The sequence below is a fragment of the Melanostigma gelatinosum genome (genome assembly GCF_949748355.1).
Source record: "Melanostigma gelatinosum genome assembly, chromosome: 13".
NCBI classification, from domain to species: Eukaryota; Metazoa; Chordata; class Actinopteri; order Perciformes; family Zoarcidae; genus Melanostigma; species Melanostigma gelatinosum.
Window position 1 is genome coordinate 14,545,678 of NC_136646.1, and position 23,871 is coordinate 14,569,548.

Consider the following 23,871-nt stretch of genomic DNA (forward strand, 5'->3'; position numbering starts at 1 on the left):
TTCCTGAATGCGGCTCTTAACATTTAATTTTTTTCCATCCCACATCTTGAATCACATTCAAACAACACATTTGTTGGAGGCAGTCAGTGATTTGAAAGAAGGCAGCTGCACCACGGCAGCTGCTGTAGTGCTAAAGACTGCAGAGGAGGGGAAGAAGCACAATTTCCAACAGGGTGTGTGTGGTGATTATTGACCTGATCATAAGCAACTGCAGGGTCAAGACTTTTCCCTAACGACGTGGAAACACTGCCAGACAAAGTGTTTTACAATGGCGTCTTACATTCCCTGAGTGTGTGTGTGTATGCATGCATGCGTGTGTGTATGCATGCATGCATGCGTGTGTGTGTGTATGCATGCATGCATACATGCATACATGCATACATACATGCATACATGCATACATACATGCATACATATATATGCATACATGCATGCATACATGCATACATACGCATACATGCATGCATACATGCATACGCATACATGCATGCATACATACGCATACATGCATGCATACATGCATACATGCATGCATACATGCATGCATACATGCATACATGCATGCATACATGCATGCATACATGCATACATGCATGCATACATGCATACATATATATGCATACATGCATACATACATATATATATATACATATATATATGCATACATGCATGCATACATATATATATATACATATATATATGCATACATGCATACATATATATATATATATATACATATATATATGCATACATGCATACATATATATATATATATACATATATATATGCATACATGCATACATATATATATATATATACATATATATATGCATACATGCATACATATATATATATACATATATATATATATACATACATATATATATACACATATATATATATATACATACATATATATATACATATATATATATATACATATATATATATATACATACACATATATATACACATATATATACACTCTGTGTATATATATATATATATATATATATATATACTCTGTATATATACTCTGTATATATATATATATATATATATACTCTGTATATATATATATATATATATATATATACACTCTGTATATATATATATATATATGAAGGAGTCTTTCGAGGCTGTGTGGGGAAGATGAGGGCTGTTACAGTCCAGAATGATCCTTCGCCAAGAAACCTACTGTTTATATGCAGGTGCACACAAACAGGGAATCATAGAACAGGAAACAGACTCCTAGTGACCTGAAGGATTTATTACTCCCTAGACAAACGGTTTAAGCTAATTTTTAGTTGTTTGACAAATTCTTTTCATTCTGTTACACTCATTCTCATCTCAAACATACATCTCACAAATGCTTTTCAGCAGCAGAATAGCTTATTCGTAGCTTACAAAGGTCAACTTACTTTTTTACAAATCATTGTCAAAAAAATCTAAGTGATCAGCATTCAGTATATATTAAATCAGCATCATCTTCACACATAGCTCTATCCGAGAAATAATAAAACATGGTACCTTCATGTTTCCAGTCAATTTTTTTTTCTCAAGATAAGCTCAGATAACATTTCAATTCATATCACATGTTGAAAATGAGAAAGCAAGTTAAGAGGAAAAAGTCACATGAATTTCATTCTTCTTTCAGCTCTCAAAGGCCGAAGCAACTTGTCCAGCAAAAACATGTCAAAATAGTATAAAAAAAAACATCCAGATGTCTACAGCTGAAGGAGTTGGAATTGGGTGGAATGCGCAAACTATGGGGGGGGGGGGGGGGGGGGGGGGGGCACAGGCAGTTTCTAGGTGTGCAGGTCCAAAGACAACCACAGTAGCTACCACCAGTGCAGCCCACATAGGAACCACCCACTCTGCTTTTCTTTCTGGTCCTGACAAACCAAGTGAAAACACCCTTGAATGGAATGAGTGGTTAGTGTGTGTGCCCTACATTCATATGAGAGCAGCATTACCTGCCATTCATTTTCAGCTAAGATCTCCTATCAGAACTGAGAGCCGAGCCACTCGTCTCACTAGACCGGAGAGAGGGTGAGGCCTGGAAGAAGAAGAAGAAGAAGAAGAAGAAGAAGAAGAAGAAGAAGAAAAGGCAGCAAAAAGGAAAAGCAAGCAGAATTGAGAAGAAGGGGCGGGAACTACTCTGGCCCAAAATACTGTGTGGGCGAAGGCAGTGTGGCTGTCCCCTCTTTGTCTTACCTAAGAGTTGCAAAAAAGGACTCCGGGGGCAGGGTAAGGCAAGGCATGAGGAGGCAGGGTGCAAGGGAAAGCGAAGTCTTCATCCCAACAGAATCAGTTACATTACATTTTACAATCTAGGGAGACGAGGCAGAGCCAATCAGGAGCACTCAAGAAAGAAACTATTGTAACTACATTGGCTGAATGAGTGAGTGATTGGCCCTTTCTCTTGGCATGTAGAGTTGACTGAATTGCTCGAAGGGTCCAGGTTGATAGCTGGCCAAAAGCCATGCCGTCCATTGCTAGTTTGCTGGATTCTGCACAATCTCAAGTGCCTCATTGGCCAAAGCAGAGGACAAAAGGAGCTATTCAAGCTGGGAGCTGGTTCCCTGAATGGTAACATCTCTACCTGTCTTCACCCAGCTTCTCTGACATTATTTGGGGGTGCCAAGCTTCTTGGGAGTTCCCGGGCGCTTTTGCCAAAAGTGACCAGGGATGGTGAAGGCGTCAACACTCATGGACATAGTTTTGGACGGGATGGCAGTGAACTGCTTGCGGTCAGAGCTGTACTTGTAAATGGACTCAACCATCTCAGGCGCAATAATCCGAGGGCCAATACCAGTGAGCCGTACCATCTCCTCAGTTTCAGGGTTCATGGTGTAAACTGCTCTGAACTGGCAGCTGGCATCTCTGAAGAGGATGAGGAAGTGGTTGCCCGCGCTCGTCTCCATCTCCTGAATAGGAAGAGACAGAAAAACAACACAAAAGATGAGTACAGTAGAAATCACAGTCACTTATAGCCTAGATAGGGTGGACCCTTTTTTTTGGACTCTGACACAGGAGGACAGTTTACCTCTACAATCTTGTTTTTCTGTGGTTCATTGACCTTGCCGGCCAGGCAGCAGCGGGTGATAGCATTGTGGATGATGAACTTGTTGGACTTAAAGCTAGGCTCCTTGTAAAGCTTTGGTCCTGTAAGACAAAGCATTTCATAATGTTATTAGGCCGACAAAACCGTGCTTACTGGAATCATCTTCACAATCGAGTTTAGTTGGAAACACGTCACTGACCTGTATATTCTGGGATTGAGGCAGGGGAGGAAATAGTGGAGCCAGTCTCCCAGTCCTTCTCTCCGTTGTGACCACTGACTCGTCTTGGTGACATTAGCCTGGAGGGAGAGTGTGAACGGCTAGAGGGAGTCAAAACAAGAGTGCTGTGAGAAAAGTCAGTGATAGACCTTGAGGCTGTGTGTGTACATTGTTTGTTACGTGTACCTTTGCCCCTGACAACACTGATAACAGCTACTACAAAACCTTTAGTTGTTGATGTAACATTATACAAATACACACACACAGAATACCTTCGATACCAATATTTTATGGGAGGCAATTGGTGCTGGCAGGAGATATTTACAGACACATTTTGATAGATTATCAATAATAATAATAATAATAATAATAATAATAATAATATGTACATAATCAAACACACCGGATGTAATCCTTGTTCGTTTTACGACACTGAATCATAGTTTCTCATGTAATGATATACATTTTCTCATGATATATTGCCCAGCCAGAGTTTATTATGTAAAATCTATTAAAAAAGGTGTAAAATACGTTTTTTTTGTTCTTTGGGACTTAAAATATTCTTGTAGTAAAACCACACTGAACACTAATTTACACTATATTATGTGCCTCCCACTTTATAAGCATGTATTAAGAAAATAAAAGCCATCGTCACTGTGCAGGTTACCTGGGAGACTTCCTGACAGTCAGGCCTCCAGAGTCATTAGCCACGGAGGACAGGTTCATGGTTGAGCGGGAGTACACCTTGGTGCCTAGAAGGAAGAAAAATAAACCATATTGAGTAACTAAATACATGTGTGTCTGTAGGAAGACGGCATACAAAGTCTGAGACCAAGGTGGGTAAAGAACATCAGAACTATTTACCCATGAAACCCCTGGCAGGGCTATGAGAGAGGACGGAGTCATCTCTGAACACAGCCTTGGGTCTCTGCTTCTTGACACCGCGAACCGTGGTGGGTTTCTGCCTCAGCACCTTGTCCAAGTCTTCCATGATCTTCAGCTGGTGTCTCCTCTCATACTCCAGCCGAGTGAAGTCTCCCCTGCGCTGAGGAGTCCCCTCAACTGGTGGGGTGCGTGATGCTGGAGGGGTGCCTGGAGTCTGGGGTCCGTCCTCACTCTTGTTGGCCCAGCCGTCGAGGATCATCCACTGAGGCTTCCTAAAAGTACAGGAAGATACTCTGTAAAACCTCCAATGTGCGAGACCGATATCGCTAAACCAATGACAACTAGAATTACTGCCTTGTTTGTCGACATTTGCACCAAATTTTAAGAAACTCCCTAAAAGAGTTCCTGAGCTTTTGCTGGCGAGGAGGCATAAAAACAGAACTGGTGTATCAGACAAATGATGGCAACAATTAGTTGCATTCAATAAACACTGGACAATATATCAGTAAAACCTAATCAGATACAGTGTATGCTTAAAAAATATGGCTACAATAATATCCAAATATGACCAATCTTAATGTAAGATATTATATGCTACAGTCTTCATTTGGTTATGATTGCAGGCATCTGAAACAGAAAAAGGGTCTCACTTAGATTCCCTTTCTTTTTCCTGCTCAAGTTTGCGTCTTTTCATCTCTTCTGCTCTCTTCTGCTGTTTTTCCAGCAACGCTGCTCTTCGCTGGGCCATCTCGTCTTCTGGTCGTACCTTGTCATCCTAATAATGAAGACCGAAATAAAAAAAAGGCATGAATGCACTGACCTTACAAATGCAGCATTTTTAGAAAAAGGTATACAGCAATAATAATTGCCTACCTTGAAAAAGAAACCGACCCCTCCTCTCGCCTCTGGCTCCGTCCGGTCACTCATCGAGTCGGAGAACTCGTCCGGTACTTGGTCGTCGTCCTCCCCATCTCCTCGCATGGCAGACAGAGAGATCTCTATCAGGCTACTGCGTTTGCCATTCAACATCCCTGCAGTGGCATCACTCTCGAAGGAGCACTCTGATGGGGCACCAGAGCTGCAGCCGCCATCGGCAAGCCCCTTGTTTGCCAAAAGACCATGCGAGGGCCCGGCCTCCAGGTCCATGCTAAATATACTATGATCGTCATTGGAGCCGACCTCTGACATTGTGTCATCGGGACGGGGAGTATGTATAGGGGTCAGTGTTGGCGTGGGGACAGGAGTTCGTCCAGATGAGCGCAGCTCATCTAGGTTGTCAGAGTCACCAATGGTGAATGAGGACAAAGACTGGTCTTTGGATTGCCAAGGACTGACACGACGAAGGTGGGGGATGCGGTCCACGTTTTGAGGTGCTGTCATCATAACCCTCGATATGGTTGGAACCTTTACGTCCAAGGAACGGCTGTGTTTGGGGCTTTTAGGGGGCACAGATTGGGCTCTACGGTGGACTTTAGGGGATTTAGGAGGAGTGGTGTGGTTTATGAGTCTGTGGGATGGAGATGGTGAGGAGGAGGCTGAATTGAAATCTCGGGTGGGTTCGCGCGATAGGCGTGAAGGGGCTGGGGTGGAGGTTTTAGGGCTGGAATCTACAGCTTTCTTCTTGATTAAGTGGTTCTGCTGCTCGGTCAGCCGCTGCATGTCACTTTGCAGAGAGCTGAGAGCTACAGTCAGCTTGGACACGGCATTGTTATAGTCCCCTAGTGGAGCTACCACTTTCTCACCATGAGTCCCAGAGCCCTTCTCTCCTGGTGTACCTGCCTTTTCTTTGGAGTGACTGACCTGTTTGTTGAGCTGAAGTCCTACTTTGACATTACCGCCATCCTCCACTGAGGAGCACTGTTCATTTTGTTCTTGCTGCTCTTCCTCTTCCATTCGAGCTAGCCTTTCTTCAAGTGTCAAGCGAGAGAGGTCTTCTTCTGTGGATGAGGTGCTGATCTGACCATCCCCTCCTTCCCCGTCTCCTTCGTCGTCGCGCTGCTCCTTCTTTAACTGCAGAAAGGCACTCTTCCCCAGTCTTTGTCGGTGCTTTGCAAAAATGGCCTCAATGCGTTTTTTCTGGGCTTCAATAGCCTTGCGCTTCTCTCCAAGCCGAGTTCCCAGCTCAGACATCTCATTGTTAAGTTGAGGGCTATTGCTGGGGCTTTCTTCAGACTTTTGCGCCCATGTGGTCAACTGAGAAGAAGAAGACGGGTCGCTGGCTTTAGGAGAATCCATAATATGCTTCTTTTTGCGTTCTGCAAAGCTAGTCATCTTCACACCACTATCAGACCCCTCTTTGCCATGGCCTCTGGCAGAGTGTGAACCAGCAGCAGGTGTGGTTGGAGTGGACATGGCTTTAGGCAGGTCTTCTGATGCATCAGAGTCTACACTGCCATCTCTCAAGACAGAGTCATCATCTCGAGAACATTCAGAGGCGTTTCTGATGCGAGTGGGGTCCTTGGACTCTCCCGTGGGCCGGTACATCATTCCTGAGCGTGTAGGGGCAGAGCAGCTGATGGGTGGTAAGTTGTTATGTCTGGAACTAGCAGGGTCATCTGGAGAGTGGAGGTAGAAGCCATCAGGAGCACCATCAGGGTGTAAACGAGGCTCCATCTTGCCCTCGTTGTGGATAATTTGGAGAGCCTCTTCAATGGTAGGCAGCTCTCCCGTTTCACTCGCCACAAGGCCGTTCTCCTCTGCCAACCTTGGAACGCTAGGAGTCTGGGTGGCCCAAGAGGCTCTTTGTGGACCGTTGGAGCCAGGGTGTTTGCTCAGCAAATGGCTGAGGTCTTCAGGAGGGGAGTAGGGCACCCGGGTCATATTTTGGCCTACTGGGTTGAGTTGGTCTGAGCTCACAGAGCGGGTTATCACAGGGTTGCCCATCACGATGTCCACATCACTGTCCAGGCCAAAAGGAATGCTGAAGGACACCGCTGACAAGGGGCGGCTAAGAAGAAAAATAAGCGTGTGTAAGTACAATAGAAATAAGTAAAACAAGACAGTGTTTTAATGGTAATGAATATGCGAGTTCTACCTGAGAGGTTTTTTGCGCCATGTCTTTCCAACTCCTTCTATATGAGACATTGAGGTAGACTGAGTCAAAGATCCTGAGTGCAATGGGGGACACACGGACTCGTAAAGGCATGCACACCACACAGGGATGCACAAAACAAGCAATACACCAAAAAATAATGGAAATACGAAAAAAAATAATAATATACACAACACGAAAAACAACTAAAAGACAAACAAGGATTGAGGGGAATAGGTGAACCAGATTGTAAAATGGTAGAAACATACAAAACACTGTAGCTTGATGAAATGATGACAGGACACGGTCTTAATCTTACCTGACGCAGGAGAGGAGATGGGTAGGAAAGGCTTCTTGAAGATAGAAGGGGAGGTACTGTAAGGCAGAGAAACAATCTTTTAGTCAACAATATGCCAGACTACTAAAAAAAGCTAAATCATAGTCAGACAGCTTCTGTACCTGCTACCACTCAAGCTACTTGGTGTTACTAGTGTGGATCCATCTAACAAAAAAGAAAACACTCAATTAGACTTTCTCACGGATACTCATCGTAATGATCTCACTGATGGGATTACACAGTATTACACAGGACCACAACAGTTGCAAACACTTACCCAACGTGTCTATTGGCTGAACAAATTCGGGCCTTCGTACTTCAAACCAGCTAAGCAGTTCTGCTAGGAAGCTCAGCAAATTAGGCTAAATAAATCAAGAAAGAATAAATCAGGCATCCGGAAGATAGAAGAATATTTTTGTTCATGTCTCATGTATCAATCGATTAGTAATCAGGAGTTTGAATGCAAGCACCTGAAGCTCCTGTGGGGTGTATAGCATGTCCTCCAGTGCCAAGTGGCAGCAGCTCTTCAGACAGCTGTCACAGAATTCATGGATGAACTGCAGGTTGTACAGGCCGTCTGCTGCAGACATGGACTCCTTCATGCAAACATCTTACAGAGAGAGCGGGGGGAAAAGGGTTAAAGTGACAGAAGCATATTAAGTACTAAAAGGCTGTTCAGGGTTACAAGCTTTGCTGGTACCTTCGAGTCTTAGCAGGCCAGGGCAATAGTAATGTATGACTGCAGCAACAGCACAACCACTGGACAGGTCTTTTACTTCATTCACCAGCGGAAAGATGGGCTTTTGTTTGGACTGCAATTTATCCTTCCTGTAGCGGAGCTAAAAAAAAAAGCAACAACACACAAACAAGTCAATCAAATACTGCAGGGTGGCCTTAATGGTGATTTTTAATGTTTATATGAACAATATTTCACATATTAGTTAATGTTAAGACCATCATCAAAGTCAGGGTTTTCCAAACATGGTCTATCCACACTGTGACACATAACAGAAAATGTTAAAAACAGTATTACAACAGTCTTACATGCGGTATGCATGTAAGAGAGGAAAACAAATAAAGGCCATGCTAATGTGTTCACGAGAGAGCTACGGTGAACAAATGACAGATGCAACGCGAGTTAATCAGAGCAGAAAGAAGGAAGGTTTTGTCGGGAGAAAGTGGGACAAATGAGAATCTCAGAAGGCAAGAGAGGGAGAACAAATGTTTCAGGTGCAACAGTTAACTACGGTACTGTATACATACAAACAGCTCACTGTCTGCAGGGACCAGCTGACTAGAAGCTGGTCTCTCCGTTAACCTCCACAGACAATCACGCACCTCTGTTGCACAGAGGACCAGAGAAACCGGTTGTACACGGCAGGTTCAAGACCGGCTGGAGTATCAATTGTGATTCATGCATCACTCGTTTGTCAAACAAACAGTGACCCCGCCCCTATTGACACTTCTGCTGTGACGTGCACTTCAATGCAGGTTAGGTTGTGATGCACATTAGTATTCTCACACCAACATATGGAGAAAAAAAACAACAAAAAAAAAACACACACCTGACCATCAGATATTTGCTGATACATTTGATGAAGACACTGGAGAGATGGAGGGACAGGGGAAAGAGGAGGAAAGGAAGGAACTTACAGGAACAAGTTTCCAGTACCAGCGAGTAGGACACTGTCGGAGAGGAGGAGGGACAGGAAATAGAGAAAGACAAGGAAATGGAGAACAGGAGCACAAGGAGAGGTATTAAGCCTAGAGTGGAAGAACTAGACAACGGGCTGTGATGACGGTACTTTCTTGTAATGACAAGACAACCTTGTTGACAAAGCAATGACGCTACCCTTTAGTGTTCTGGTGTCAACCAATACTGGCTGTGCTTGTAGCATTCAAATGGAGAAAGGCCTACAAAAGTGTAGCAGAACCAACAATGTGAGCTTAATCCACAGTACTTTGGGTGCCTTTTTATAGCACTGAGTGAATAATCCTCGACAGATTATCATGCGTGTCTGGTTATAATGATGTGTGACGCGAGAAAGAAATACGCTGGATGTGTAATGCAATACTCACAGAGGGTTGAACAGGTTGGGGCTCTGTCGTGGCCTGAGACGTTTCATTCTGGGCTCCTTCAGTACGTTCTCTTAACTTCTGGTTTAACTGAGAGCATGCCAAGACGCCAAAATGGTTAACATGCATATATCATAGATTTACGGTATACTGTGCTTAATCACCTTAGACGCAGTGGGTTAAAGATTTACAGCATCCTTATTTATGTAGCTAAACAGACTCTGGATCATCTACAACAGTGGTTCTCAACAAGTCATTTTCCGAACGAATTGTTTCTCGTTCGGCTTCCTTACCCGATTAACCCAGTGAAGCAGAGCCTCCTCCCAGCTGGAGGCTCCGCCCAGGAGCTCGGCAGAACCGCATGTCCTCACCGCAGTCACCGTCTCCATAGCTCCCATGGCCATCAAGGCATCCATCACTGCCAGGTGAGCACTCTGCGCCAATCACACGGGAGAAGGAAAAATCAATTACAGCAAACACTATAATGCTGGACACTGACACTTTTACTGCTCTAGTTCACTTGCAGAGCAGCGATCACAGCTAACTGCTGCAGCGCGACCATTATTTACCAGCAGCATCCTCCAGAGGTCACCAGAAGCCAACTGTGAGTCAGCAGAAACACTAACGCGAGTTTCAGACACGCAAACATCAGTCGTTGCGGGTGAACTTTGGACTCGTGTTTGTACAATCATTGAGTCCTTAAATAAGCAATGGACCCATAATATGATAACATGCCTGTCCTAGGACCGTCATTCCTCAGCTGCTTTACCTTTATTTGCCTTCTCTTCAGTGTGCTGCCCTTCCCTTTTGCACAGCGAAATATTGCTCTATGACTCACGTGCAACAGACTACAGGATGAGGTGTTGTTACTAGATTACCAGGAAGCACAACAGTGAATTCCTGGTAAGAAACAGGTGTTCCATGTCTTTTTTTGCAGTTTTGGCGCATGAGTGTTTTTGTCAGACAACATAACGGATATAAAATCGAATGAAGATAGTTGTTTTTGTTTTTTTTCACACAAAATACAAGAATCAAACTATGAAAATGTCATTTAACATATTTGACGTTGCCGAGCATTTTTACCCGACAGACATAAGTGTATTTCATCATAATTAGGAGAACATCAAAGAGCCCTTTCTAATGACTGGAGCCCATTAAAATGCACCATCAACATGGTCAGCTCAGTCAGACAGAGCGCCTTAACTCTACAAACCGGTTTTGCTGGGTATGTGCCGCCACGGATCAACAACCAACAGCACTTTATGCATCTGACCTCCACATTGTTGTAAATGATTCAGATATTTGAACCATTTTAAGAACCTTTGACTCATAGAGGGGGTTTATGCCTGATCAAGTAGCCCTTTCGTTTGTCCAGGTTTTCATCCATTTGTTTTCTTTTGCAATTATTAAAATAATCCAGTAGCTGCTAAATAAAGTTATTTGTCGTTTTAGAAAGCCTCAACAGGACTACAGCTCATTAACAAAGTCAGGACTAGAGGTTTTTTCTAATAACTCCTTTGTTTATGGTAAAGAAATTGAACGCATGATCCTTCTATTTTTGGCTAACGGCTAATTGCAACAAGCACGTTGTTATGATCATCAAGTCTGGCCAACAGAGAGGACAGGCAGGTCGAAAACAACACATTCCTGTCATGGGGCCACTCCTTCAATCTCCAACCTTCAGTTTTGAACCTAATCTGTGGAAATCGGTGCCTGTTCCCTTTTACTACTTACGAAATCCAGTCTAGAGGCCAGACATTCCTCCTTTAACCTCTTACGTTGTCCCAGATGATGGCTGCTGGCGGTCCAGCTGCGTGCATGAGCGACGTCTGCATGTCTGCCTACTCAACCCTGAAGTAAAGTGCTGACCTGGGCAGACCCGGTGCTGTGTCAGGCAGGGCGGGCTATGCAAGCAAAGCATAGCATTGGTCCAGGCTCTCTGGATGTGTGCTGCAGTCAGTCACTGCTGGCCTGCCCTCCCCAGCACTGGTGGCACACTGAGGGCTGCTGCTTGTGCGTCTGTGGCACGACTTGTCTGTTCAGAGGACAAATGGCCTGCTACAGGGACTGGGGCTTCTCAGAGCTAGCCACAATCTGACATGCTGGGGATTGGCACATATTCAATAAGGTCATTGATCAACTTTCATTGATGTTATCAATATATTATATTATCATTTAAACAAACATTCCTCAGCCCAGAATAAGAATCCTGAGCAAACGTAAGATACTGTTTCGCACGAGTTCTTTCTGATGCAAACAGACAAATCACTGTTATTTTGCGTACATTTACCATATTGCAATATTAACAAAACATTTGAAGAGTTGTTATTTAAACTATATTTATATTGACCTGTGTTTCTGTGTTTGGGAAATTCAAAAAATGTGATCATACTTCATACAAAGCATTCCAGTTCAACCCAACTATAAAACTCAGCATCATTTTTTCTGTAAGAGAACACAAGAAACAGACTGCTGCTAAATTGTGCCAGTAGCTGTGTTTCAAACACTCAAAGTGATTTAATGTAGTCGCATATTTTTGTGTTTAGCCACAAAGTGTAATCATCGGTTGGAGCTATTGTCAGTGTGAAAGGAGACAGGATGACAGAGAGAAAAAAAAAGGAAATGAAGCAGAGAGAATGGCAGACCGAGTGAAACCCTGAGGTCATACTGTACAACAGAAGAGAGAGTAGAGGGTGATTCATGACAAAAAAGTGCAGAATAAACGGGATGAAGGGGGGGGGGGGGGGGGTTGCTAGTGGATTTCCCGCTGCAGACCCGGGAGAGCTCGCTAAGCTAAATCACAAGTCTCCCTAATGAGAGGGGGAGAGAGGAGCCTGCCAGATCACCATAACAACCAACCAGCTGACCCACAATGCATCTCGACACAAGCCTGACCGCAGCATTGCTCCGTGCCGCTGGCTGAGCACCGGCCCTCTGCTCTGAAAAACCCAACCAGCAAACGGTTAGCACCCATCAAAACAATGCAACAGAGAGAGGGGAAAGTGATACCCCATCAATTAACCCCATAGACATCAAATATTTAAAGAAAATTTGCTTGCATAATCATGTCAACAACCAGTCGTACAAAGAAGGCAAAGGCATCTTATGGATCATTAAGCGAGATTATAAGAGAGCAAAATCTGATTATGTCTGAAATATGACTTAACCCCAACCCCATCTCTCTCCCCCCCCCTTCCTGCCTGGTGCCTACCGAGGGGGAGACAAACAAACAAGGTCTGGGGCCCAGCAGGGGACAAGAAGCACATGGTTATATGGATAAGAACTGGATGCTTCAGCAAGGAAAACCAGTGTAGAATAGCTTCACACCAAACCTGTTCACCACACGGTAGATACGTTTAATTACTCCTCCACAATTAGCGAAGGCCCAACGCAGAGCAAATGGTGTAAAATGATGGAAAGCATTTCTGATGGTGTGCCACTTCTATTTTCAACTAAGCTCCTGACTGATGCTCACATGACCAGAAACCTGCCAACACAGCAGTATGATTTAAGACAAAGTGTCAGCGCCCATCCAAAACCAACAGGGGACCGGGAAGAGGGTTAGCTGCATTATAGCTACATGACTTACTTTGTCACTGTGGGAACAAATGCTCAACCCCATCTCGAGTGTAATCAGTCGATTTGAAATGGACGATTAGGATTATATTCTACGGTCTCAACCGACAATAAATGCAACAAATCAGTTTGATGTTGTCAGACATGGTAGATGCAATGGTGGTCATCTCTTGGCGTGTCATCCAATCGTGGATGATGACGTTCAGTCTGCGTGGGAGATTATCTCTAATCTGGGCTGGGCCACCACCAGAAGGACAGTTACCAGTAGGGCGCACACACACACACACCCCCCCCCCCCCCACACACACACACACATATATGTATATATATATATATATACACACATATATGTATATATATATATACACACATATATGTGTGTGTAGCTTGGGTAGCAGGAGAAGTGCCATTGATTTACTGTTTCAAGATGCATCAATACTCATCTATGTGCTGAATTACCCAAATCCATGTACCTATATTTTCTCACGGTTCAACATTTTTGGGGTTCTGTGGAAACTATTACAAGATAATGTCAATGATAAATCACATAAAATTCCTGAAGTTATTGTCGGTACCTTTTTTACAGATATGTCCAGCGTGCATCGGTTTACAATACACCGCATACGATACCACAAGATGCTTCATATGAATCAATAATGCGTATGTACGTCACGAAAATTGACTTTTAGACCTTCATGTTTCCAGCTAGTTTATAAATATAGTGGTAACAACAGCATGAAAAAAAACAAGATAAGTAAATAAATACATTTTGCATTCTTTTCTGAGCTTATTTTGTCAAACTAATTCATTTTTAGATGCGACCTCATTTCTCATATTATTACCTACAATTCAGAGGGACCTTCCTCTTGTCCCAGATCACACCATTTTCTTCGTTAATAGTTTTTAATCTAACTATTTACGAAGGAATGTGAAGGTCTAGAAGCGGGGACAAACGCTTCTTCATCCTGTAGCAGAAGCTTACAGTTTGATGCGTCCTGTTTTTGTTTTGCCCTACTTTGATCAGAGCACCGACGGTGTAGTTTTATATAGAGTGGGTCATTGGCGCTCTGCACTGATGCTGGTCCAGCAACTCAAGCCAGTAGCAGCATCTCTATGAGTTAGTGTAAGCCTACATCCCTGGATTTATACATGAGCCAAATTTCATATCAACAAAGTGAAAAGTCATCAACAGTGTAAGGCTTGGCAGATTAACTGGCAGTAGTGTTAACTTGTCAGCGACAAACGTGACTCAACATACTTCCCTGTACATGCAGTATATCCTATCCTCTAGTTTGACATGAACGTTTGAAGATTTAATATACAGCAGCAGCAGCAGATTGCTGCTGCTGCTCCAAAACCGTTTACTAGCCAAGACCCACATCGATGCTCCATCCTTCTGATGCTGCTGCAGCGTGACCCACTTTCTTTGCTTGCCACACTGTAGCTACAGTGGCAGTCAGCGACAGACGAGCTCAGAGAGGAGCCCCAGGGAACAAGCAGCGACTGGAAGGCTCATATACCAACGCATCAAACGGACCATGCGGCATTAACAGCACCAGCCGAAATAGGAGTTTAAAGGTTAGGATTTACAGCTGAGATGGTCCTGAATGCATCACCCAGAACTGAGAAGCACGCAAGCAGACAGACTCACGCACACACACACAAAGTACAGCAACATCATGCATGAAGGAGCTCTACTGTGTCATCAGCCCATTATTGCTGGTGCTGTAATGATGATGATGTAGTCTACAAACTACAATTTTTTATCTTTCATGCTAGCATAAAAAATATTTTCCATTGAATGCCTTGTTGGTGCCGCGGTATAAAATGGTACATCTGTCAGTGCACAGGTGGTTATTGTGAGAAATCCCTCAAGGGCAAGCAGGTATGTGATCCTGTCTGCAGTCCTCTAGTAGGTGGACTATATGAACACACATTCAATGCATAAGGAGGGTGCATGTGACATGCTTTAGGCCAATGATTGATGAGGATTTTATCAAAAGACTAAAACCAACGCACAATAGCAGCACTGAAAATGACTGAAATTGATGGCAAACGATTGAAATAGATACTGAGACTTACATTGTTGTGGAATTACAGGTAGGGAGGTACAGGATAAGGCGAAACACTTTGTATTTATAAATAGAAAGGAAATCCCCATTAAAGCAACCTTCTCCACTCCGTCCTTACAGCGCTCTTGCTGAGTCTTTCATCTTTATCTGTATAAAACTCACTGCCTGGTTCCAAAGTACAACAATCATTTACATTAATGTTTTCATACCAGATGTAGCTGTACCACAATATTACATATTACATTATAACACCCAAATGCTCATATCGCCAGGCTTTACTGCTTATGGTCACACAATTTCTATGTTATTTAATTTCGAAAATGTTACAAATGCATGCACACCTTTTCCAGCATACAATTAAGCTAATCACCCGCAGTGCTGCACCTGCTACAGTGGCCAGGAGACAGCGGCGGTGGAACAAACAGCTTTCACCGAAAAACAACAGCATCCACCCAGATCCCTGGAGACTCCCTACTCAGCGTTAAATAAAACACAGCAGCCTGTAAATGCATGAACCAAGACAACCGGGCAAACGCAGTTGTATGCCACTTCTTGAGGAAGATAATAATCTGTATAGAGAGAGAGGTTTTGTATCAATACTAAAAGTGAGTTACAATGAGTCATTGTTGCGTCAGCAAAAAAAGAAGTAACAAACCTAAAAGCATCCCTCTCCTCTCAGACTGTTAAGATTCCTAATTTGAAAATAAACAATGATCGCTCTGTGTTCAGGCTGAAGAATTCAGGACTATATTATGTGTGTACAACAGAGAGAGAGCGAGAGAGAGAGAGAGATCCATTTTCAAGGGGAAAGAGGACAAACCAGTTTCTCTTGATTTAACTCACTGGGCCAGCCCAGAGCACTCTCTCAACACAGAATCTAAAGTTTCCCGAGAACGATTTAGCTATTTCGCTATTGTCCGGATCTGGAACATCTATTGACTCTCCCTCCTCCTCAAAGTAGTCCTCCCTTGTGTCCCCATGACTGCCCCTTGTCTTAGCAGCTGGATCCACTCATCCTCTGGGATCAGCTGGGGGGCAGCATGGGGGGGATGGGGGCAGGATTGAATGAGTGTGGTCTTTTTGATGTCCTTTACTCCCTAGAATCAAAGCATAAACAAGCCCCTATATCAACAACCGAGCCCGCTCGACCCCCTTGTGCTTTTCTGCAGACTCCTGGATAGCAGAGCATCCGGTTCCACACAGGAGGAGCCGTTCGCTCCTTAAGGCGATAGACAAACAACAGCTCTGACATTTCTTTGACTCAATCCCTTCCACTACCAACAACATTGCATGCCAGACTCGTGTGGCTTCATCGCCCATGCGTTTAACGGTTCCTGTGACCGAAGCGTAACGTTACCATTTTGATGGGTTTGTGTCGGAGGTCGGCATCGGTCACCGGTGTGTCCCGGTCTTTGGAGACGATGCCTCTCTGAGTGAGGAGCTGCAGCAGGGCGACGTTGTCTTTGGGCTGCGCCTCGGCGCCGGTGCCCCCCAGTAACCGGCCGTACGTCCGGCAGTAGAGCTCCGACGACTGCAGGAGGCGCGTGACTGGCGGTTTGAGGTGCTCCTGCTCATACTGGTCACAGTAGAAGGGGTCACGCAGCTCTGCAGGGACACTCTCTACCAAGAGACAAAACACATACAGACACAGTTAGGTCGGTTCATGGAGCAGTGGAGCTGGGAGAGAACTGGTTGCAAAAACTGTACAAACAAGGGAGATGTATAGGTGAAATTCGGAATGTTCGAAAATGGGAGGAATTTTCTCTCATTAGTCGTCAATGATCATCTTGAGCAGGTTTTTTTTTTTTTGGTTGATGGCGTGGAAACCTGCTTTCTGCCAGGTTTGCCGGCAGATTAAGACTAAACACCCTGGAGCTGTAATCATACGAGTGAGTAGAGCACTCATCAAGGTCAGTGGGGCATGATGAGCTCAGAGGTTGGCATCTGCAGATTACAAGATGCTCCGCCACTTGTTTAGCGACTGTCAATCTCAGGAAGCAGGCATAAGCAACCAGATCAAAAACAACCAGCAAATGAGAAAACTCAAACTGTGTCTCAACTCAAGGAGAGTGTAGCGAAGCAATATGTAGCACTCTCTATTAGTAGCTAGCTGAAGATTTTTAAAGAATCTGTTCCAACTGGTCTTTCTGTAAATAAACAAACGTAATTATGAAAACATACGCTGGACACGCCCCCCTGTGAAACTGGTTCTCTGTGCAAACATACTGGAATAAGTGCTAAAGGGCCTTCTGGGGAAACAAGTCGTCTGTCTGAAGAGAAACGTACGAGTGCCTACGAATGTGCCGAACAGAAAACAAAGGGGTTATTATTACAAGGGAGGTGTCAGTATGTTGCTGTATTATTATGAAGTCATGCAATAGATCCACTCAACAAAACAAAAACGCCCAGCTTCAAAGATTTAACAATGCGACACCATTTAAAAATGGCGTCTCTCACACCATGATGACCTATACATGGTCCATTCTGTTGTAAATAAGCTCCTGGATGCCAGGACTACAATGCTCACTTTACTGCCGTATTCACTGTGACACGCCCACCTCTAGCCCTGGTAAGTACATGACTTACATCATACATGTAAAAGAAAATTAACTCCTCCCACGATGACGTGTATATATAACAAAAAAAAAAAAAAACTTCCCCAGAAGGCAAAGCAGGATGCAAATGCCACTACTGAGTGAGATGAGAGAGATCGATATGAGCATGATTTCCATATGAGACAGTCCGGCCATGAACAATGACTTAGTGTCACAGAAACAAACTCAAGGTTGTGTTTCCTTACACAATTTTCCCAAAACTGCACATAAAAAATAGCACCAATCATCAGCGAGCACACACCTAATGGTAATTAACTAAAAGAAACAGAAGGTAATACAAAGAATGACCAGTTAGCAGCCTTAAGAGTCATCAAGCCCAAGCCCAAAGGACCGTGAGGCCTCCATAACGATGACATCAATAGACCCCCAGGGAAATATTTTGATTAGAAACACAAGCTGGTGTGTGTGTGTGTGTGTGTGTGTGTGTGTGTGTGTGTGTGTGTGCGCACACACCAACTGGAGCAACAGCCTCTCCGTCACTGTCACAGGTCATGAGGTCAGTGCTTATCGTCTATTCTAATTAAGAAGTCAAACGTGGGCAAAGTTTATTAACACGTTGGCACATTATCATGGTGGCTGAGCAGGGAGATCAGTCAGAGAGTGGAGAGGTTCGAGGGAGCATACTGAGAAGATTTTGACCAAGAGAGACTTAATCCCGACCACCTACTGTAGCTGTAGGCGGAAAACAAAATGAGAATTTCTCTACAGCAGTGCCACATTGTTGTTATTATCCTCACAATAAAAAATAAAAAAACGGAGAAAGACAACAGCACCATTTCAGTGGTGAGCTGGTGTGTAAAACTGTCAAACAAAATAAGCCATTAAAAAGTATAGTGGGCCTGACGCAGCTTTGCCGTCACGGCTGCAACAGTTCAGCCGTGTTTAGCTCCCGTCCGTCCTGACCCGACGTTGCTCGATAGCCTGCTGATAACAGGAGCCATGTGTCCTTCTGCTTCATTGGCTGACTGCTCGAGCCTGCTGGTCGTGTCACAGAGCAGCACAAACGCATCCAAACAGAGGTTGGTGAAAATCAGCCACAGCTTAAACCAGACAAGACCCCGGCCACCACACATCCCTTCTCACTTTTACATTTAAGGGGAACAATCAGCATTGGATTGCAAGAAGGTTATCACGGTAACTGTTCATATTAATTAACCCCCGCTATTAATGACATTAAAAGGTTGCAAAACCTGCTGGATTTGACAATCTAAACTAACCGGCTGCTTACTGGAACCGTTCAGGGACCCTGACACAGATTCAATAATTCATAAGAGCTCAGATATGCAGAAGAGTGCAAGGTAAGCATACAGACAGGAAGTTTAAGATCAACCATACTTAACCCCCCCACAAAGCAGGTTGTTGCCCCAGAATCGAGAAGTAATGAGAGGGGCTATGTTGACACCCTAACCTACACATGACCACCAGTTCTGAGTGAAATGGTAATGCCAACACAAACACCACAGCTTAGACATCTCAGGCAAGACTGGGAGAGACGGTGCATTCATCAGATGTATGCATCATCTTCTGGCTCCAAGGAATATCTTAAATCATCAATAAACTGCCATTGCATTGCAGTTTCAGCTAATGTGACAGTTCATCTGTTCCACTTCCCTTGGTCAACCGCTGAAACGGAAAAAAATATGCATGCACACAAATCAATGAATCAATAACCAACATCCAATAGGCTGTGCTCAGAAGGAAAAAGCACACATCAAGCACTCTCCCAACCCCCCCAATACATGCACAGGTCAATTTGCCAGGAATATGCCGTCCCTAACGGCCCTGTGTATCCTGTACTACATCCTCACTGACAGTGCTCTCGTACGACATGAGAAACGGTGGCTTTAAATTGCATTACAGGGCCAGAGTACACGGACGCACATCCTATCGACGGAGATAGTGATTACATTACGGGTGCTTGAGGGCCTAACAGGACGACAGAGTAACAAAGTGTGCAGGATGCATCTGCCTTTGGGACGTGTCCTCAAGTTAGACACCATCTCCCAATCAAATCTTTGTACAACGTTCTGCAGCGTATTCCCTGTGAAATTACATCTCTCTTCAATAAAGTATCACATCATCCTGAGACACACTGCGACTCAGTAACTGTATCAAGGAGTTAACCAGAGTCTTGGAGAGGTTCATATAGTGAACAAATAGGATTTCCTACATCTTGAGTAAACACGAAAAGCAATTAAACATCCTCTTCAGGTCCTTGTCCCTTGTTGACATATCATAGTTACAAGGTTGGTGAGAGGATGAGTCATTGCTCATCATTGCTATAGGCTTCCAGTGTGATCCGAGCAGCTTTGTAGCTAGGTGGAGCTAATGTGTAAAAGAGAAACACGTTTTGAAACATGTGGTTTGGTTTCACTGCCTCAAAAACAAAAACAAAAATCAGAAGAGGGTAACAAAGAGACTGATGACCAAAACATCTGGGCAATAAGCGGTTTCATCAGTGGGAATATAGTTGTTAACAGATGAATTCAAAAGCATGGACCGTTTACGTGAACTTGTTCCTCCCAAGCCTCCGAACTTGTGGATCAAGAGTTTCCGGTCTCATTCCAAAGTAAAGTTACAAACTAGTTTGAGTCACCCTTAAATCATTCATCCGTCACAGCAACTACAAGGGAAGATTATAAATGTCAACCTTGCCCAAAGTCTTTTCCTTCACCTTGATGATAACATTATTCATAAATGACTTGTCAAGGCATTACCAAAGATCATAAGACACTCCTCCCAGTCTCTGTTTGGGTATCGGGCAGCCAAACATCTACAACGCACATCTTAAGATGCATAAAGCCTCATGAAGGAAATATGAATAGAAATAAATAAAAAAATATAAAAATTGTATAGCGAGTACTTTTTGACATCTATAACTGTGATGAAGCAGCATTAACTATTTACAGCGTATTACAGCAAGTAATGAGACGTTATGCTGGTTCTTAATGTTGTTATGAAAGTCCAAACATAATGTTACGAGGTGGATCAAACAGCCTACAGGGAACACCCACATTGTGTGCCGTCTATTGCTCGTGCAAAGCATAGTGGGGATGCTAGATCTCCTTTCCTCTCATAAAAAGGATGCTTCTGTGTTTCCGTAGCGAAAGGAGACGGATAAATATTTGCAGCAGCTCTTTCCTTTATCATTTAGAGAAGCGGTTACTTTACACGATGGGTTTAATAGTGGTGAAGATCTTCTATGTTTCAAACTGTTTTCTGTGCACTGCTTTTTTCTGGGGTTAGGGTTTTTTTTTATGCTAGCATAGGTATTTCAGTCCAAGCAAAGCCTATAAGCAGCTTTCAGATTATCGTGATTGCACATGGATTCAATTTAGGGTAACCTATATATAAAGACGAGAGATCTTTTTTCATTTAGTTATCATTTGGCGCTTACCAGTTCCCATTAAAAGCTACCGTCTAACCTCAGCATTCCTCCATCTAAATAAAGATATGAGATGCAGACAGTGTGCCGTCTATCTTTGTGAAAGTCCATTTTGTAGTGTAAAGACTAAGAGATTAAAAATGTCGCAGATTGTTATCATTAGGTTAAATGCCCTGGAAGAGCTGAGGACCAGATGACCCGGTCTGCCTCCTGTTGTGCTATCTGTTGTTCTACCCGTGCCGAGACTCGATGAGGTCATCTTGACTTTGCAGAAATGTTCCTCATGTTCTTGTATCTCGGCATGGAAAGTGACTTTGACCAGAGGGGCGTGGTTGAGGCGCTAAACAGCCTGTAGTCCTGGACACAAGGCCGGCCTGGGACTGTGTAGAACGCAAGTACAATAGAGGAAACTTCACACATCCTTCTAGCCGAAACAGAGTCTGTGATCCAAAACCGTGAGTATTTACTTACATGCACATCCCAGGAACAAGAATGTGCTTTCTACACTGCCTTTTAAGTAAACGTAACCAAGTACTTTAGGATAAACAGCCCAAGACATCCATCATTGGACTAATGTGTCTACTCAAAATGAAACAAAGGAGCATACTGTTTTTTGGTGTCTTCTTTGACAGATCTAATCTTCACCAGATAGTGCTCTAAAACAAGAGAGACTTCTTATCACCTCAGGGTCAAACGCTGGCGCTGTTCTTCTCCCTGTCTCTGGAAAACCTGAGGCAAGTCTGTGTCTTATGATACGTGTGATCTACGCAACACAATTCCATTTATTAGGTGGGTGTGTTGTGCATCACAGTGGCTGGCTAGTTTTTGTCACAAGCGTTTGTTGCCTGAGAATATAAGAAAGACACTGACAAATCGCTACGGTTTTTCACTAAAGTGAACAATGAGCTATTTGAATATGAACTGCACTGGAAACATGGTGTTCACGTTGGCTCTCAAAGCAGAGTGAGGAGCGGGTATGGGCTACTGAAAACCATCATCTAGGCCCGTGTGCTATATGTAACCGGATTAAAAAACATACCCAGTAAGCCTGCAATTTGTGTCTGAAGCCTGGCGGTTAGAAATACGGCAAAAATGGGTTATCGTGATAAGGCCGAGGGGAGGAGGCCCGTTCCCCTGACTCACACATTAGCTCACCTTTAAAATGTGACCACTCACTGAGTGAGAACAAATGACATGTGTCAAGAGTCACAAAAACCCGCACCGTGCATGGTCCCCCTTTCATCTGCTGCTCTTTGTGCTGAAAACCGCTGAGCTATACACACGCGCGCGCGCGCGCACACTCCACTTTCCCTACATGCATGTGCTTTTCGCTACACTGCTGAGCAGGATATACATGTTGCTGGTCAACAAAAGGACAGTGGTCTTTGCATTACTGCTCATAATAACATTGCCACTCACCAGGCCCGCAGCCTGGACTCAAACCCACCTGCACTGCCGTAGGACTTTGCCAACAGCCACCCGACACTTGCGCATATTTTCGCTTTCGTACAGTCATACAAATCCAATGGCTTTATGTCTGGGACCACAAAAGTCTTCCTCATGGTAAGGGAGTCCACCATAGCGAGTTTGCAACAACAACAACAAAAAACGTGAAGCGTTGCTGGCAATAACGCTACAAAAAATATTCAAGCAATCATTATTTATAGCGGACTGTTCCACGCGACCCGGGGACTAGGAATACAAATGTGGGTTAAGGTTTTGTCGGGAAAATATCCGCCACGGAGCGGCTTCCGAGACAGTTAATGTCCCTTTTCTGTGCGGTTCCGTGTGCGTAATCCCTGTTAAATCGTTCCGTACGACCGAGCGAAGCCCCGATCCGCCGGGATGTTAGATGAAAACCGGACTATTCCCCTTGTTTTTGCCCTTCTTCGTCCGCATTGCTGTGTACTCCGTTCACTATGCGCAGCTCCACTGAGCCCGGGCCGATGACTGACTACCAGGTGCTCCACACCGGCATCACTCACTCATCTCTCCGTCCAATAGAAAACGAGCTTGAGCCTCGAGGGCGGGACCTCCCTGTGTGAACACAGACAGCAGGTGGAGGTGTTGGTGTGACTCCTGCTACAGGTTCATCTGCTCAATCAGGTGAACGCATGACCGGACACCCTCTGACTGGAACCGTCAAACAGCTAAAAGTGACCTCATGACACAAATAGTACTGTGACACAAACAATTAATCTTTTATATATAAAACACAATGTAAAAATACTCCATAACAAGTAAAGTCCTGGATTCAGAATGTACATGAGTAAACACAGCTGCTAACACCTGTGTGGATATGCATAATGCATTTTTTTTTTTCAGGTGTCATGTTTTGAATGTAAAAATCAATGTAACAACGTAGCAGTCAGATAAATGTAGTTGAGTAAAAAGTCTCTGAATGTAATGCAGTAGAAGTATAAAGAAGCATACATTGGAAATACTCAAGTACCCTCACAATTGTACATATGTACAGTACTGAATATACTTACTTTCCACCTCTGAAGCCGACATTGTGGTCCCTGTACTGCCTGTATTTACATTTGAAAAGTCTCACGTTTATTTTTCTCACACTTGAAAGGCGGTAAATTCAGGGGTCAAGACACACTG

At 43.9% G+C, this 23,871-nt stretch overlaps 1 protein-coding gene across 1 annotated transcript; it reads right to left on the minus strand.

The window, feature by feature from the left end:
* Positions 1–1,888: 1,888 nt before the first annotated feature.
* camsap3 (calmodulin regulated spectrin-associated protein family, member 3) lies at positions 1,889–22,841 on the minus strand (the record flags this gene model as incomplete). The annotated part of the gene is made up of 18 exons (XM_079281341.1): positions 1,889–2,930; positions 3,050–3,168; positions 3,267–3,385; positions 3,952–4,036; positions 4,149–4,441; positions 4,820–4,944; positions 5,043–7,116; positions 7,204–7,276; positions 7,520–7,575; positions 7,660–7,702; positions 7,815–7,899; positions 8,008–8,147; positions 8,238–8,376; positions 9,191–9,223; positions 9,617–9,703; positions 9,907–10,047; positions 16,619–16,881; positions 22,709–22,841. 18 exons carry the CDS (start codon positions 22,839–22,841, stop codon positions 2,631–2,633), a joined length of 4,308 nt encoding a protein of 1,435 aa, XP_079137467.1. The 3' UTR covers positions 1,889–2,630.
* Between the last annotated feature and the right edge of the window lie 1,030 nt (positions 22,842–23,871).